Raw genomic sequence first — 17,042 nt, forward strand, 5'->3', positions numbered from 1 at the left:
CGGTAATGATGTTGTGTGTTTCAATGTGTTCACCTCTCAGTCCTCGATTCTCTAAATGAAAGGGTTATTGCATTTGATCTTTCTTCATATGATGACCCACCACTCCAGGGATCATTGCACTCTCTATAACAAATACTCTCTAACCTCTTTGTTAATCCTCTATGTAATTAATTTCCATCTTCTGCAGCCCCGTGTTGCCCCAACCAGTCACCCCCACCCCGTCACTATTTCCACCTTCCCACCTCCCCCCTCACCTGGATCTACCTCTCACTCCCCAGCTCTTGCCCCATCCCCACCCCTCACCTCTTTTCTCTGACTATTTCCCGTCCACTCTCAGTCCAGAGGGAGGGTCACGGCCCGAAATGTTGACGGTTCATTTCCCTCCACCGAGGCTGCTCGACCCACTGAGTTCCTCCAGCAGTTTGTTGTTTGGTCTGTATGACCCGTGTTCGTATGGGGAGAGGGATTTTACACCATATTCCAGCTACAATCTCAACAAAGCCCAAATAATTGTCACTTTGCCCGGACCATTGGCCCCGCTTGCAGGTCAACCGTCTGCCGGTGTTTGCCCCCCCCGGTGTGGTGAATCCCTCTGCTTGCCACCACCGTGGGCTCAGACACTTCCACAGATGAGCCCCTCCTGTCCCCATCGGGACAAACATCCTGTCCGCCCCCTCACACCATCTTCATACTTTCAATAAAATCCCCCCCAACCCCACCCTGGGGAGCCGGCATCAGGCCGACAGGCTGAATGGTCACCTCCTACCTCTCAGTGAGACATCAGACACCAGTCGCAGGCGATGCTTCAGAAACACCCCAACTTTCCTCGGAGTGAAATGGAAATAAATCAAAAAGTGGGACATTTACTTTGAGATTTGTTCCGCTCTGATGGGAGGTGGGCACCAGAGCGGGAGACGAAATCAGTGGCGGTAACGCCCTCTCGGTTTGTCCGCTTCCACCATTGGTTGTAACCAGTGATTGACATTCCTGCGCACTAATGGGAATAGTGCAGCGCCTGAAGCAGTGAGGGAGGGGGTGGTCACGTGATTAGTAGCTCAGCCGTTAAACAGATAAAGCTCGAACTCACCAGAGCATGGGTGACGCGAGACACCACGCACGTGACGGCAGATCCCGGTGTGGGAACCCATGTATGACTTCAGGTGTGTTGGTGGGGAGGGTCTGTGTGACATCAGCTGTGGGGGAGCGCTCGCATTTAAAAGCACCTTAATGGACATTTCTGATGATTTCAGTGGGACGACAACATTAATCACGGGTTTCATCACCAAATCCAGTGTTGTGTGATGTAAAGTCCCCTGTTTTGTGTCCGGCTGTGCCGTGTTGTTGGTGGAGCGGGCAGCGTGGGGTTTGTCTCGACAACACCAGAATTGCCAGTGGGGTCCACACAGTGTATCAGTCAACAGAAAACCTCTCGTCCCTGCAGTCTCTGTCTCCTGGTAAACTGAACACCCTGACAGTGTGGACCGTAGATACTTGCTCCTCACTGACCCCGTTTTTATTCAGATATTCAGAAGGGCCGTGGGATCAGTTAGTTGTGGTTCCCAAGCTGGGAGGGGGTTTGGGGTGAAGGGGATCGGTCTGTGTGTGGGTAGAGGTTATGGGTGGACTGTGGGTGTGGGACTGTAGTCGGGGGAGGGGGTGTGGGGTTGCTATTGTGAGAAAGTGGGATGATCGGACATTCCGTGACCCGGGTCAAATAAAATTGTAAACGGGGAGGATCTGCTCGGATGTATCGGACGCTCGGGTATCCTTTCAGGAAGCAACAATTCTATCTCCAAGTGAATTACTGATTAATCTTGCTGCTGTTAACATTGTGTTTGTCACAAAGCCCCAGAGTCTGGGAGGAGCCGTCACCATCATGGGTTGTGAGTGCAGATTGGGAAGTGGGGTATGGGGTGTCAGTGACCTCTGTATCAGAGAACCACACGGGTTTGTGCATCCTCTTTTGAGATATAAATGTCCACACAGTGGATTTGGATCAGATGGCATATCTGGAGTTTGCAAAGGAGAAGGGAATGGGGAATGGGCTGAGGAGAGAGAGTTTTAACCAGCAAACCATCATCCGGGGTGGAGGGGTATGGGAGCTGCCTGGTAGATCATTTTAATTGTATTTTATATAATCTCACAGATGGTGACTGACAGAGAGGCTCGGTGAGGGAGGATACCCAGAGGTGAGCAGGTCAGACACACTATCAGGAGAGTGACAGTGATGTGATTTCCTGTGTCACGGGTACAGACAGTCGTCTCCAGTGAGGAGTTTGTGTGGAGATGCTGCTTCCCTGGAGGTGGAGGAAAGAGGACACACCAACAGGTGGAACCAGCTGTGGGAAGACATGGTTTGTTCGGCCTTATGATGAGCTGAATGTACCAGAACCTTCAGACTGATTCAGAAAGCCATTCTGAGGGTATTTGAAATGTCAGAAGCAGGGGAGATGTGACCACATGTGCAGAGGGCAGGGGTTGTGTCTCCATCAGACCTTCAGTGAGATGGTTCAAGTTACAATGTGCAGGGATGAAAGCACAGTGTTTGGGGCCGGATTTAATCACTGATTCTGACACAGTGAGAGGGTAAGTTTTGCTGTAAGGAAGCAGCATTAATGGAAAAAGACACAGGAACTTCATCGATTGCCAGTTGTTTAGCAGAAGTGACCAATTTGAATGCCACCTTGACAGAAACAGATATTGACAGTGTTGTTAGAGGTGTGCAGTCTGGTTTATTTCAGGTTGGAGAGGGGTGTGGTTTTGAAATCAATGCCTTGTGGTGCCACCATCGTTAATTTAGCATGTCCGGAGTGGTGGGTCACACAGCACGGGAACAGACCTACACCTGTTCTGACCATCCACTCACGGTCTACACTGGTCCCACTTATCAGCACTTGGTTCACAGCCGACTGTATCTCGGCAGTTTCAATGCTCACCGACTTCGTAAATGTTCTGAAGGGACCCGTTTCCTCCACCATCTCGGGCAGTGTGTTCCAGATTTCAACTGAAAAATCTCTTCCTCAGATCCCTCTAAACCTCTTCATCCTCTGCTTAAATCTATGCCTTCTAATGTTTGATGCTGTGCCAGGATCAGGGCCTATATGGCCATCAGTGATGAGACAGTCTGTGCAGCTGAAAGGCTTCTCCCCGGTGTGAAATATAGAAAATAGGTGCAATAAAATAGTTTTAAAATAAAATACATCCACTTTTACTTTTAAAATAGTTCTCACAAGAACCCGCTGGTGTGCCATTAGGGTGGATGACTGAGTGAATCCCTTCCCACAGTCTCAGCAGGCGAATGGCCTCTCTCCAGTGTGAACTCGCTGATGTACCTTCAGTTTAGATGAACAAGTGAATCCCTTCCCACAGCCCGAACAGCTGAATGGCCTCTCTCCAGTGTGAACTCGCTGATGCAGCTTCAGGTGAGATGACTGAGTGAATCCCTTCCCACACACTGAGCAGGTGAACGGCCTCTCCCCAGTGTGAACTCGCTGATGTACCTTCAGTGTTGATGAACAAGTAAATCCTTTCCCACAGGCTGAGCAGGTGAACGGCCGCTCCCCAGTGTGGACTGACTGGTGTACCAGCAGTTCGTATGACTGAGTGAATCCCTTCCCACAGTCTGAGCAGGTGAACGGCCGCTCCCCAGTGTGAACTCGCTGATGTAGCTTCAGGTGAGATGACTGACTGAATCCCTTCCCACAGACTGAGCAGGTGAACGGCCTCTCCCCAGTGTGAACTCGCTGATGTACCTTCAATGTAGATGAGCAAGTGAATCCCTTCCCACAGTCTGAGCAGGTGAATGGCCGCTCCCCGGTGTGAATTCGCTGGTGAGCCATTAGGTCAGATGACCTAGTGAATCCCTTCCCACAGACTGAGCAGGTGAACGGCCTCTCCCCAGTGTGAACTCGCTGATGTACCTTCAGTGCAGATGAACAAGTGAATCCCTTCCCACAGTCCGAGCAGGTGAATGGCCGCTCCCCAGTGTGAACTGACTGGTGTGTCAGTAGGTGGGATGAGCGAGTGAATCCCTTCCCACAGTCCGAGCAGGTGAACGGCCTCTCTCCAGTGTGAACTCTCTGATGTTCCTTTAGTTTAGATGAGCAAGTGAATCCCTTCCCACAGTCCGAGCAGGTGAACGGCCTCTCCCCAGTGTGAACTCTCTGATGTTCCTTTAGTTTAGATGAGCAAGTGAATCCCTTCCCACAGTCCGAGCAGGTGAACGGCCTCTCTCCAGTGTGAACTCTCTGATGTTCCTTTAGTTTAGATGAGCAAGTGAATCCCTTCCCACAGTCTGAGCAGGTGAACGGCCTCTCTCCAGTGTGAACTCTCTGATGTTCCTTTAGTTTAGATGAGCAAGTGAATCCCTTCCCACAGTCCGAGCAGGTGAACGGCCTCTCTCCAGTGTGAACTCGCTGATGTACCTTTAGTTTAGATGAGCAAGTGAATCCCTTCCCACAGTCCGAGCAGGTGAATGGCTGCTCCCTGCTGTGAACTGACTGGTGTACCAGCAGTTCGGATGACTGAGTGAATCCCTTCCCACAGTCTGAGCAGGTGAATGGCCTCTCTCCAGTGTGAATTCGCTGATGTATCTTCAGTTGGGATGATGAATTGAATCCTTTCCCACAGTCTGCACAGGTGAACGGCCTCTCTCCAGTGTGAACTCGCTGATGTACCTTCAGTTTAGATGAGCAAGTGAATCCTTTTCCACAGTCTGCGCAGTTGAACGGCCTCTCCCGAGCGTGTACTAACTGGTGTACCAGCAGTTCGGATGACCGAGTGAATCCCTTCCCACAGTCTGAGCAGATGAACGGCCTCTCTCCAGTGTGAACTCGCTGATGTAGCTTCAGGTGAGATGACTGACTGAATCCCTTCCCACAGTCCGAGCAGGTGAACGGCCTCTCCCCAGTGTGAACTCGCTGATGTACCTTCAGATTAGATGAGCAAGTGAATCGCTTCCCACAGACTGAGCAGGTGAACGGCTTCTCCCCAGTGTGAACTCGCTGGTGTACCAGCAGTTCGGATGACTGAGTGAATCCCTTCCCACAGTCCGAGCAGGTAAATGGCCGCTTCCCGGTGTGAACTCGCTGGTGAGCCATTAGGTCAGATGACTGACTGAATCCTTCCCCACAAATTCAGCAGATGACCAGCCTCTGTCCAGTGTGAACTGACTGGTGTGTCCACAGGTGGGAAGACCAGCTGAATCCCTTCTCACACACAGAAAGGGTGAATGGCCTTGTCCAAGTGTGAACTTGCTGATGTACCTTCAGTTGAAATGACCGACTAAATCCATTCCCACTGTCTGAACAGATGAACAGGTTGCCCCCATGTAAAATTATGGACGTGCCAGTTGGTCAGGTGATCGAGTGAATCCCTCCCCACAGTCTGAGCAGGAAGGATGATCGAGTGAATCCCTTGCTCCACTCCGTAAATATCTGGACAGAGACAGCAAATCTGGTGAGTTGTGTTCGAGATTCCCATAGACAAATTCCTTGTCATTTTTAACCTGCAAAAAGATTTACAAAATCCATCAATGGGTAACGGACAACATTTCAGATGAGATCACTTGAGTTGTCAAGGTGTGATCTGATGTCACACTGTTACAGTGAAGTTCAAACCAAGTTGGAGAGAGAAATCATCTTGTCTGTGGGCACAGTGCTGGAATCTGGAATGACCATCAAACTCTCTGATGCTCTTCCTTGTCTCTATAAGAATGGGGCATTCCTGCCGTCTCCAATCTGTGACCTGGCTCAGCTTGACTCTCTCCATTGGTATTATTCCCTGTTCCCACTGAGCTGCATGGGTTCCTGGCCCCACAGTAACTGAAACACTCTCACACAAATAGCCAGCAGTGCATTCCACGCACCCACCACTCCCTGTATAAAAAAAACTTAACCCCGACATCCCCTCGGTATCTATTTCGAAGCACCTTAAAACTATGCCCCCTTGTGTTAGCCATTTCGTCCCTGGGAAAAACCATCTGGCTATCCACACAATCAATGCCCCTCATCATCTTATACACCTAAACAAGGCTCCAAACACAAACAAGGAAATTATACATTGCTTTGAGGATTTGTTAGAACTATACACAATTATGAGGGTATAGAGAGGGTAAATGCAAGCAGTTTTTCCACTGAGGTTGGGTGGGATGACAACCAGAGGTCATGGGTAAATGGGGAAGGTGAAAATTTAACGGGAACATGTGGAAAAACTCTTTACTGAAATGATCGTGAGAACGTGGAATGAGACGTCAGCACAAGTGGTGCATGTGAGCTCGGTTTCACCATTTAAAAGAAGTTTGGAAGGGAGCCTGGATGGTCGGGGTATGGAGGGCAATGGTCCTGGTGCAGGTAGTTGCATTAGACAGCTTAAATGACTTTTCAGCATTGACTAGATGGGCCAAATAGCCTGCTTCCATACAAAACTTCTCCATGTTTCTATGACAGAGAAGCTGGCCAAACCTTTTTGGAAGGGAAAGGTAGGAGTGACAACAGAGCAGCAATGGCTGGAGTTTCTGGGAGCAATTCGGGAGCTGAGTGACCGATACATCCCAAAGAAGTGGAAGCACTGGAAAGACAGGAGGACACAACCACGGCTGAAATGAGAAGCCAAAGAGAGGACAAACAAAAGAGCAAAAACTATTGGGAAGCTTTTTAAAACCAACAAAAGACAACACAAATCAGATGAGATCAGGGGTGGAATTATGATACTGTAGTCATTAACGAGTCTTGATAGCACCCAACAGCCCGAGACATTTAGAGGAACAAACTGTCCAGGGCCTCAATATCTCTTGAGAGCCAAGGTTCCCTGCACCAGTTACCTTTCAACTTTTATTTTAGCAGGCACATACAAACCCTACACCTTCAAACATTCACTTCTGAAGACCTCCTACTTACCAAGTACTCCGCTTGTCAGATCTTTTGTGATACCATTAAAATTGACCTTTCTCAAAGTTAGAATCTCAATCCGTGATCCAGACCTCTCCTTTTCCATATTTATTTGGAATCTCATGTCATTACGATCACTAGATACAAAGAGTTCCCATACAGCCCTGGATCATTTCCTAATAACTAATTGCACACTTCTAAGTTGGGAATTCTACGTCCTGATTAAGGGCACATTTGACAAACTCTACCCCATCTAGTCCTTTTACAGAATGGGAGTCCCAGCCAGTATATGGAAAGTTAAAATCACTTGCTAAATAAATCTTTGTTTCTTGGTCTTGTCTGCAATCTCTTTACAAATTTGTTCCTCTAAATCTGACTGCAGGGTGCAACCAAATCCCAGTAATGGCAAGAATATCATAATTCCATGCTCTGAGCTCATCTGGCTTTCCTACGATGCTTCTTGCATTGTGATATACACAGCTCAGCACATTTGTCGCACCATGCTCAACTTTTTGATTGCTGACTTTGTCTGCGGTCTGATCAACATCTGTCTGGTGTCAAGGAAACAAACTCCCTCATTGTCACAAAAACAAAGGAGCTGGCTGTGGACTACAGGAGGAATGGAAACAGGCTAACCCCTATTAAATCAACGGATCTGCTGTTGAGTGAACAGCTTTACATTCCTTGGCATAAACATCACCGAGGATCTCACATGGTCTGTACATACCAGCTCTGTGGTGAAAAAGGCACATTTTCACCTCAGACGGTTGAAGAAGTTTGGTATGGGTTCCCAAATCCTAAGAACTTTCTACAGGGGCACAATTGAGAGCATCCTGATAGGCTGCATGATTGCCTGGTATGGGAAATGTACTTCCCTCAATCGCAGGACCCTGCAGAGGGTGATGTGGAGAGCCCAGCGCATCTGTAGTTATGAACTTCACATGATTAAGGACATTTACAAAGACAGGTGTGTAAAAAGAGCCCAAAGAATCATTGGGGACCCGAGTCACCCCAACCACAAATTGTTCCAACTGCTACCATCTGGGAAACAGTACTGCAGCATAAAAGCCAGGACCAACAGGATCCGGGACAGCTTCTTCCACCAGGCCATCAGACTGATTAATTCATGTTGATACAATTGTATTTCTATGTTATATTGACTGCATGCTATTTATTATGAATTACTATAAATTGAACATTGCACATTTAGATGGAGACATAATATAAAGATTGATGGAATAAGGATATATGTAATAAACTCAATTCAATTCACCTCCTCCATCATTTTTTCTAGCATTCTGTCTCCCATCCCTCCTGCAACTTTAGATTAACCTCCCCCTCCCCACTAAGCCTTACCACTGGTCCCCTCTTGTTCTGTTCCCCTAACTAATGAATCCCCTATCATCCCTTTGACTTTCCTCTGCCAGGTAATCCCCCCCAACAGTTTCTAAAGTGGTCCACCTGCTGTTGTGTGGGATGCCCCAAGAGTACTCTGCGATGGCTATTTAACCTCATTCACCTTCCTGATTGTCACCCAGTTTCCTGTGTCCTGCACCTTGGGTGTAACTCACCTCTCTTCATGTCATATCTATCACCCCCTCCAACTCCCAGATGATCTGGAATTCATCCATTTCCAGCTCCAACTCCTTAAAGTGCAGGGTTACAAGCTGCAGCTGGATGCACACTGGAGGTCTCCCCACCAATGTCCCCGCTAATTTGTAATGACCAGTGTGCACAAAAACCTTCTGCTGTGCTGTTTGTTTTGCCCAGTGACAACAACATACAGAGAGGTATTCATTTCAACAATATTGTCAAGAAGAACTTTGATCTCCAGTCTATCTGACTGACTGAGTTCATCTGCACTCTCACACAATCTATGTAGCAGGTAATGAAGGATTTTCTCACCAGAGCTTTTGCACACAATTAATATGTGATGTGCATGCTAAAGGATGCTTTAAAAAGTCAGATTTCCAAATATCACTCCATTTCTTCCTACTTGCAAATTCTCCAGCAATTTTTGCATTGCCACAATACACAGGTAACACCAGTTTCTGTATTGTACATAAATATTTCCCCTGAACCCTCCCCCAGTGACTGACAGTGGCGAACTCAGTGATGACAATGCCAATGAATATGAAGGGAAGGACAGTAGTCTGTCTCATCGGAGTCTGGCACATTTGTGATGTGAAAGCTACTTGTTGCCCAGGGAAAAGGTGTTTCATATCATTATGAACCCAGCAAGAATGGGTTAAAACATGTTCTCACAGGTAGAAAAGTTCAGAACAAGAGAGGGTGGAACAAGCAACACACACAAAATGCTGGCGAACTCAGCAGGCCAGGCAGCATCTATGGAAACGAATACTAATGCTGAGTTCCTCCGGCATTTTGTGTGTGTTGCTTGGATTTCCAGCATCTGCAGATTTTCTCTTGTTTGTGATGGGAGGTAGAACAAAGGTGATTTTCCCAACTGGTGATGTAAAAGATTTTGTCCCCTTTTCCCGAGTTCCTAATCCTTGCATTTAGACAGCTGGAGCTCAGCTCTGTCTGAGAGACCCATCGGTTCCCATTCCCTCAGCAGCCGGAAGCTCCCCGGGGCCCGTGTACGGATCGTGGGGCTGAGAGAGAGGGACGAGAGCAGGACTGTCCCGGGGTTGCGGGCCACGGTGTCCGGTGCCGATAGCAATGGTCCCTCAGTCGGTGTTGAAAACTATGAGCGAGATCACTCTTACCCACCCCCCGAAAAATAGCTCTTACCTGGAACCGACTCCCCCAGGCCGTCTGCGTGCTGCGCATGCGCGATGTTCGGGACCGGCCGAACCCTGACGCCTGCGCATTCGATCGGTGCTTCAGCGATGGCGAAAATTGTGCCCCAGAGCTTTCTGGGTAATCACGGTGCCATTGAACGTTTCTGCGAGCACCGGTTCCATGTGAAAACTCAGCAGCTCTTTCAACGCAGAAAGCAGCTCCCATAAAACAATACACTTAACGTCAGTAAACTTCCCGCGTGTCTAATGCCAAAGTAGAACCTTCTTACAAACGCAGATATAAAACACAAGATATTCTGCAGTTGCTGGAAATGTAGACACATCCGCACAAAATGCTGGAGGGACTCTGCAGTTCAGGCAGCAACTAAGCGGCAGTCTGGACATGCTGAAGGGGCTCGGCCTAAACGTTGTCAATTTATTCCTCTTCACATTTGCTGCCTGATCTGTTGATTTCCACCAATATTTTGCAGAAATTAACCACCTTTTATTTTCGATCAACCAATTTCCAAACGTTTCTGGTCTTTCAGCTTTAGCCACATCCTGCTAGTCTGATTCCTCTTCTTCCTCCTCTTTGTAGACTCTAGGTCCCATCGCTTTCTGCAGCCCTAGAGCCCTGATCAGGCTGGCAACTCTTTGGTTTCTGACTCTGCTCCATCGAGGATTCACTCGCTAGTCTGCTGTCAGACTTTAGAGGGCATTGCAACAACACAGCTGTCTGAAGCGCAGTCCTTTGAAATGAGTGAAAATGACTGCAGAGACATTCAAGTCCCACAATGAGCCCAAGATCCAGATGCACATTTATAATACAACTGTTACACTGAAATACACAGTCAATATGTCCATTGTATTCTGTACCAGTGTCCTACCAGCAGACACACAGACCCAGACACCACATCCCCTCCCGCAGGGCTGAATGTACAGCAACAACAGCGTTGGCAGAGTCAGCGTGCGTTGAAAAAATCTCTTTGCTCACACTGAACTCACTGGAACATCACAAGGTGGGTTAACTGAATGAGTCTCTTCACACACCCGGAGCAGCTGAACGGCCGCTTCCCAGTGCGAAGCTGTTGGTGTATCTGCGATGGCAGAGTGAATCCCTTCCAAAATGAGAGCCAGTGATTGACATCTCACTGCTGTCAACGTCATGTCAATGTATCCAATCAGATTCCGGACATGGACACGTGTTCGGTCTCTCCTTGCAGCGAGTGGGGTGCTGTCTTCTCCAGCATCTCCGTCTCCACATTCAAGGATCGGTGGCATTCAGGCGCTGGTGAAATGACAGATACAGCGGAACTAACGGGCTGTTGTGTTTATGATTCCCATACACAAATCCTTTGACTCATCTACACTGTTAAAAGTTTACAAAGCCCATCAGTGGGTGAAGGACAATATTTCAACTCAGATATGTTTAGTCTCCATGGTGCATTCTGACAAAAACTGTCACAGCTCAAAACAATTTGGAGGAACAAGACTTCATTTTCTAACTGGCTACAGTTCAAGCATCAGGCAGATTATCAAACTCTCTGCTCCCCTCTCTGTATCAAAATGGATCATTCCTCCCCTTCATCAGTCTGTGACTTGGCTCAGTTTGTCTGTCTCCTTCGCGTGCTGAGCATGGCCACACACCCACCAGGATCACATTTTATTTACACGGCTGCGACTGGAGACTTTCTGATTATTATGTCCCTCCTGGCATTTGACGGTGGTAAACTCAGAGTCAGCAATGGTACTGAACCTCAGGAGTAGGTGATTAGACTTTCTCGTTGGAGATCGATAAACTGCCGGTAGTGTGTGGCTGGATGAGTAGATCGTTTTCAGACTGGAAGGAGGTAGCGTTTGGAGTTCCCCAGAGATCAGTCCCTGACCATAGTTGTTCACAGTTTAATGTCCCGGCGGAGGCAGCGAGATGTGAGATGTCCCAGTCTGCTGGTGACGCAGAAAGAGAGGAGTTGGGGGAGTGGAGGCTATTCACATGCAATTCCGTAGCTTTGCATTCAGTACATCGTGCACTGTGGGGCTGTAGCGGCGGGTTCCATTGCTGGGATCAGTGCACAGTCACTGTGGGTTCTGTGGGTTTTGTGAATAAAGCGCCATTCTCCAATTTAGAATCTCAAGCAGCAGAGCAAACCTATCGTTTGTACAGTTAAGTTGTATTTATGGCATTGGGATAACCAGATACTATAGCCCTCCACGACCTCTCTATCCAGTTCTTTCAATACTCGACTTCATTCGTAAATTTGACCACAGGACCATCAGTACTGTCATCCGATGCATTGACATAGAACATAAACAGAAACGTTCCAACACAGACCCCTGTGGACCACTGGGGTAGCAATCTCAGGATTGCTGCCTGCGCCATGTGCTAGGAACAGCACGATAGGGCCTATTAATGTGTGGCTGAGAGACTTGTATGGGGGGGGGGGGCATGGTTTCACATTCCTGGATCATTGGGGCCTCTTCTGGGGGAAGTACAACCGGTACCAAAAGGACGGGTTACACCTGAACCCAAAGGTGTCCAATATCCTGGCAGGCACATTTAATAAAGCTGTTAGTGAGGGTTTAAACTAATTTGGCAGGGGGATGGGAACTGGAGTGATAGGATTGAGGAAGGGGAACACAGAAATCAATCAAAGATTGCATCCAACAGAGATTACAGAAAGAACAGACAACAGATAACACTTAATCAAAACCAGTGGCGTGAGTTACAGGGCAATAGAGTTGTGGTGCAATTAAAACAGAAAGCAACAAATACTGGACTGAGAGTGTTGTATTTGAATAAGGAATAAAATGGACAATCTTGAAATTCAGCTATAGTTTGGCAACTATGACATTGTGGCCATCTGTGAAACTTGGCTAAAGAATGGCTGCTATTGGGAGTCCAAGGATATACGGTGTATTAGGAAGATAGGTTAGTAGGCAAAGGAAGTGCTGTAGCCCTGTGTATAAGAAATAATATTAAATCATTGGAAAGAGATGACATAGGATTGGACGGTGTAAAGATATCTATGGGTTGAATTAAGAAATGGTAAGGGTAAAAGGACCTGAATGACAGTTGTATACAGGCCTACAAACAGCAGCTGGGATGTGGATTGCAAATTTAGCAAGAGATAGAAAAGGCGTGTCAGAAAGGCAATGTCATGATGACGTTGGGGATTTTAACAAGAAAGTGAATTGGGAAAACCAGGCCAGTATTGGGTCTCAAAAGAGAGAATTTGTAGAATGTCTAAAAGATGGCTTTTTAGAACAGCTCATTGTTGAGCCCACTAGGAGATTGGCTGTACTAATTTGGGTGTTGTGCAATGATCCGGAGGTGGTAAGGGAACTTAAGTTTAAGGGACCTGTGGGGAACAGTGATCACAATATGATCGAGTTCACATTGAAATTTGAGAGGGAAAAATAAAATCCAATGTGTCAGTATTTCAGTGGAATAAAGGAAATTACAATGGCTTGAGAGGGGAACTGGTCGAAGTTGACTGGAAAGGGACATTTTCAGGAAGGACAACAGTGCAGCAATGGCTGGAATTTCTGCAAAAAATGAGGGAAGTGCAAAACAGATTTTTTTCCAAATAAGAAGAAATTTTCAAAGGGAAGAAGGACACTACCGTGGCTGACAAGTGAAGTCAGAGCTAAAGTAAAAGCAAAGGAGAGGGCATACAAGGAAGCCAGAGCTAGTGGGAAGATAGAGGATTGGAGAACTTTAAAAAACTTGCAGAAGAAATCTAGGAAGGTCATTCGGAAGAAAAAGATGAATTATGAGAGGAAGCAGGGGACTAATATCAGAGAAGATACTAAAAGATTTTTAAGTATACAAAAGGTAAAAGAGAGTCATGGGCAGATATAGGACCAATACAAAACAGAGATATTGTACTGAGAGATGCAGAGATGGCAGTGGAACTGACATCAGTCTTCAAAGTGGAAGATGTCTGCAGTATATCGAACATTCAAGAGTGTTAGGGAAGTGAAGTTTGTGCAGTGAAAATTACGACAAAGAAGGTGCTCAGGATGCTTAATGGTCTGAGGGAGGATAAATCTCCTGGACCTGATGGAATGCACCCTTGGGTTCTGAAGGAAGTAACAGGAGAGACTGTGGAGGCATTAACAATGATCTTTCAAGAATCGACAGATTCTGGTGTTGTACTGGATGACTGGTAAATTGCAAATGTTATCCGCTATTTAAGAAGGGTGGGAAGCAGAAGAAAGGAAGCTATAGTCCTGTTAGCCTGGCATCAATGGTTGGGAAGTTGTTGGAATTGATTGTTATGGATGAGATTACAGAGTACCTGAGACACATGACAAGATAGGCCAAAGCGTCCATGGATTCCTGAAAGCAAAATCCTGCCTGAGAAACCTACTGCAGTTGGTCAAGGAAATTACAAGCTGGGTAGACAAAGGAGATGCAGTAGGTGTAGTGTACTTGGAGTTTCAGAAATCATTTGACAAAGTGCTGCACAAGAGGCTGCTTAGCGGGATAAGAGGCCATGGAATTACAGGGAAGTTACTAGCATGGGTGGAGCGTAGCTAGTCGGCAGAAAACAGAGAGTGGGAATAAAGGGATCCTATTCTGGCTGGCTGCTGGTTACCAGTGGAGTTCCAAGGTGGTCGGTATTGGGATTGCTGCTTTTTACGATGTATGTCAATGATTTGGATTACAGTATCAATGGATTTGTGGCTAAATTTGCTGATGATACAAAGATTTTGGAGGAGCAGGTAGTGTTGAGGAAACAGAGAGCCTGCAGAGAGACTGAGATAGTTTCTGGGAATGGGCAAAGTGGCAAATGAAATACAATGTTGGAAAATGTATGGTTTTGCACTTTGGTGGAAGAAATAAACGGACAGACTACTATTAAGATGGGGAGAGAATTCAAAATGTAGAGATGCAAATAGACTTGGGAGTAGTTGTGCAGGATGCCCTAAAGGTTAACTTCAAGGTTGAGTCGGTGGTGAAGAAGGCGAATGCAATGTGGCATTCACTTCTAGAGGTGTAGAAATAGAGCAGGGATGCGGTGGTGAGGCTCTATAAGGCAGACTACTGTGTGCAGTTTTGGCCTTATTTTGGAAATGATATACTGACATTGGAGAGGGTTCAGAGAAGATTCATGAGAATGATTCCGGGAATGAAGGCTTTACCGTATGAGGAACGTCTGGCAGCTATTGGGCTGTATTCCCTGGAGTTCAGGAGAATGAGGGGGATCTCTTTGAAATATTTCGAATGCGAAAAGGCCTGAACAGATTAGATATTTAAGTTATTTCCAATGGTAGGGGATTCTAGGACAAGATTCATGGACTTCAGAATTGAGGGAAGACCATTTAGAACTGAGATGCAGAGAAATCACTTTAGTCAGAGGGTGGTAAACCTGTGGAAATGCACACACAGCACGGAATTTCAATCTGCGTCCCAATGGATCTTCATTTTTTTCCTTTCTTTTTCACTTTTTCATATATTCTGCGCTTATCTTTTCACTGTTCACTGCACTTAAGGTGTTCGGGAGTATTTACTGAAATTCATGCAGAAGTGCCAACTGGATTTTAGTAACAATTTTGATAATGTTCCCCAAATTAGGCCAGGTCAGGGTGGCAGGGAGCATAGACCCAGGGGAACTTGGCTTTGTGGATACCGAAATGACTTGTTCACAGAAGGCAGCGGGTGGTGGTAGAGTGAGCGTATTCTCTCTGGAAGCCGGTACCCAGGAGTGTTCTGAACTGATCTGTTCAGACAACCCTGTTCGTTGTGATCTTTACTTCACTCAGAAGGTGATGTGAATGTGGAACCAGGTTCAATTGCAGCATTGAAGAGAAGTTTGTGTGGGTACATGGATGAGGGAGGTATTGACAGCTATAGTCTGGATGGGTCCAGGCAGAGAATGGCACAGACTAGATGGGCCGAAAGCCCTGTTTCTCTGCTGTAAGAGAATGAATTACATTGTGTGTCCTACACAAGTCCATTTCCCAGGAGACTTAAATCATTCCAACAAAATGTTCTAAAAAACTGCAAATACAAGAAACACTCAAAGGATAAAGAATATCTGTGGAGGGGAACAAAATTAATGCTTCAGCTCCAACACCCTGTGTTGGAATGGCTTCAAACAATTTCTGGTCTCCAGCATCTTGAGTGTTTCTTTAATTTCCAGCTGGTCAGAAACAGACGACAGTGAGTGGGAATTTCCAAACTCGGTGAGAATACTGAACCCGAGGTAGATAATCAACTATGCAAACATTGAACAGCTCATTCCAGACACTCACTACCTCTGTGCATTGAGATCACCTCGCAGGTCTATTCGATCTCTCTGCTCGTTTCTATCTGTGGCCATTCTGCCCCTCTAACCGTCAACAAGATGGTGGCTGCTCTCCCCTCTCAACCACATTTTTCTGCCTGATCCTCATTTCCTCGATCCCTTCGGTCTCCACACATCTGCCAACCTGTTTTATGTGAGGATGATCACTGAGTCTTCACTGCCCTCAGTGGTGGGGATTTATAGACATTCACCACCCTCGGTGGAGACATTTCCCCTCTTCTCAGTCCTGGACAGTCCAACCCCTTTTTCAGAGACTGGGATCCCTGGTTCAACCGGTAATGATGTTGTGTGTTTCAATGTGTTCACCTCTCAGTCCTCGATTCTCTAAATGAAAGGGTTATTGCATTTGATCTTTCTTCATATGATGACCCACCACTCCAGGGATCATTGCACTCTCTATAACAAATACTCTCTAACCTCTTTGTTAATCCTCTATGTAATTAATTTCCATCTTCTGCAGCCCCGTGTTGCCCCAACCAGTCACCCCCACCCCGTCACTATTTCCACCTTCCCACCTCCCCCCTCACCTGGATCTACCTCTCACTCCCCAGCTCTTGCCCCATCCCCACCCCTCACCTCTTTTCTCTGACTATTTCCCGTCCACTCTCAGTCCAGAGGGAGGGTCTCGGCCCGAAATGTTGACGGTTCATTTCCCTCCACCGAGGCTGCTCGACCCACTGAGTTCCTCCAGCAGTTTGTTGTTTGGTCTGTATGACCCGTGTTCGTATGGGGAGAGGGATTTTACACCATATTCCAGCTACAATCTCAACAAAGCCCAAATAATTGTCACTTTGCCCGGACCATTGGCCCCGCTTGCAGGTCAACCGTCTGCCGGTGTTTGCCCCCCCCGGTGTGGTGAATCCCTCTGCTTGCCACCACCGTGGGCTCAGACACTTCCACAGATGAGCCCCTCCTGTCCCCATCGGGACAAACATCCTGTCCGCCTCCTCACACCATCTTCATACTTTCAATAAAATCCCCCCCAACCCCACCCTGGGGAGCCGGCATCAGGCCGACAGGCTGAATGGTCACCTCCTACCTCTCAGTGAGACATCAGACACCAGTCGCAGGCGATGCTTCAGAAACACCCCAACTTT

The 17,042-nt window shown here is 47.1% G+C and overlaps 2 protein-coding genes across 2 annotated transcripts in view; one reads left to right on the forward strand and one right to left on the reverse strand.

Annotated features, from left to right (window-relative positions):
• Positions 1-10,782, reverse strand: part of LOC132401287 (zinc finger protein 850-like) — a 33,070-nt gene extending 22,288 nt beyond the window's left edge. Inside the window, exons 1-2 of the mRNA XM_059983375.1 lie at positions 9,642-10,782; positions 3,321-5,506 (exon numbers count right to left, since the gene is read on the reverse strand). Of these exons, the coding sequence (XP_059839358.1) occupies positions 3,321-5,099 (1,779 nt within the window). The 5' untranslated portion in view covers positions 5,100-5,506; positions 9,642-10,782. The remainder of the gene's footprint in view (positions 1-3,320; positions 5,507-9,641) is intronic.
• Positions 1-17,042, forward strand: part of LOC132401288 (zinc finger protein 214-like) — a 1,156,463-nt gene that overhangs the window by 139,644 nt on the left and 999,777 nt on the right. The window lies entirely within an intron of this gene.

The sequence above is a fragment of the Hypanus sabinus genome, chromosome 10 (genome assembly GCF_030144855.1).
Source record: "Hypanus sabinus isolate sHypSab1 chromosome 10, sHypSab1.hap1, whole genome shotgun sequence".
Lineage (NCBI taxonomy): Eukaryota > Metazoa > Chordata > Chondrichthyes > Myliobatiformes > Dasyatidae > Hypanus > Hypanus sabinus.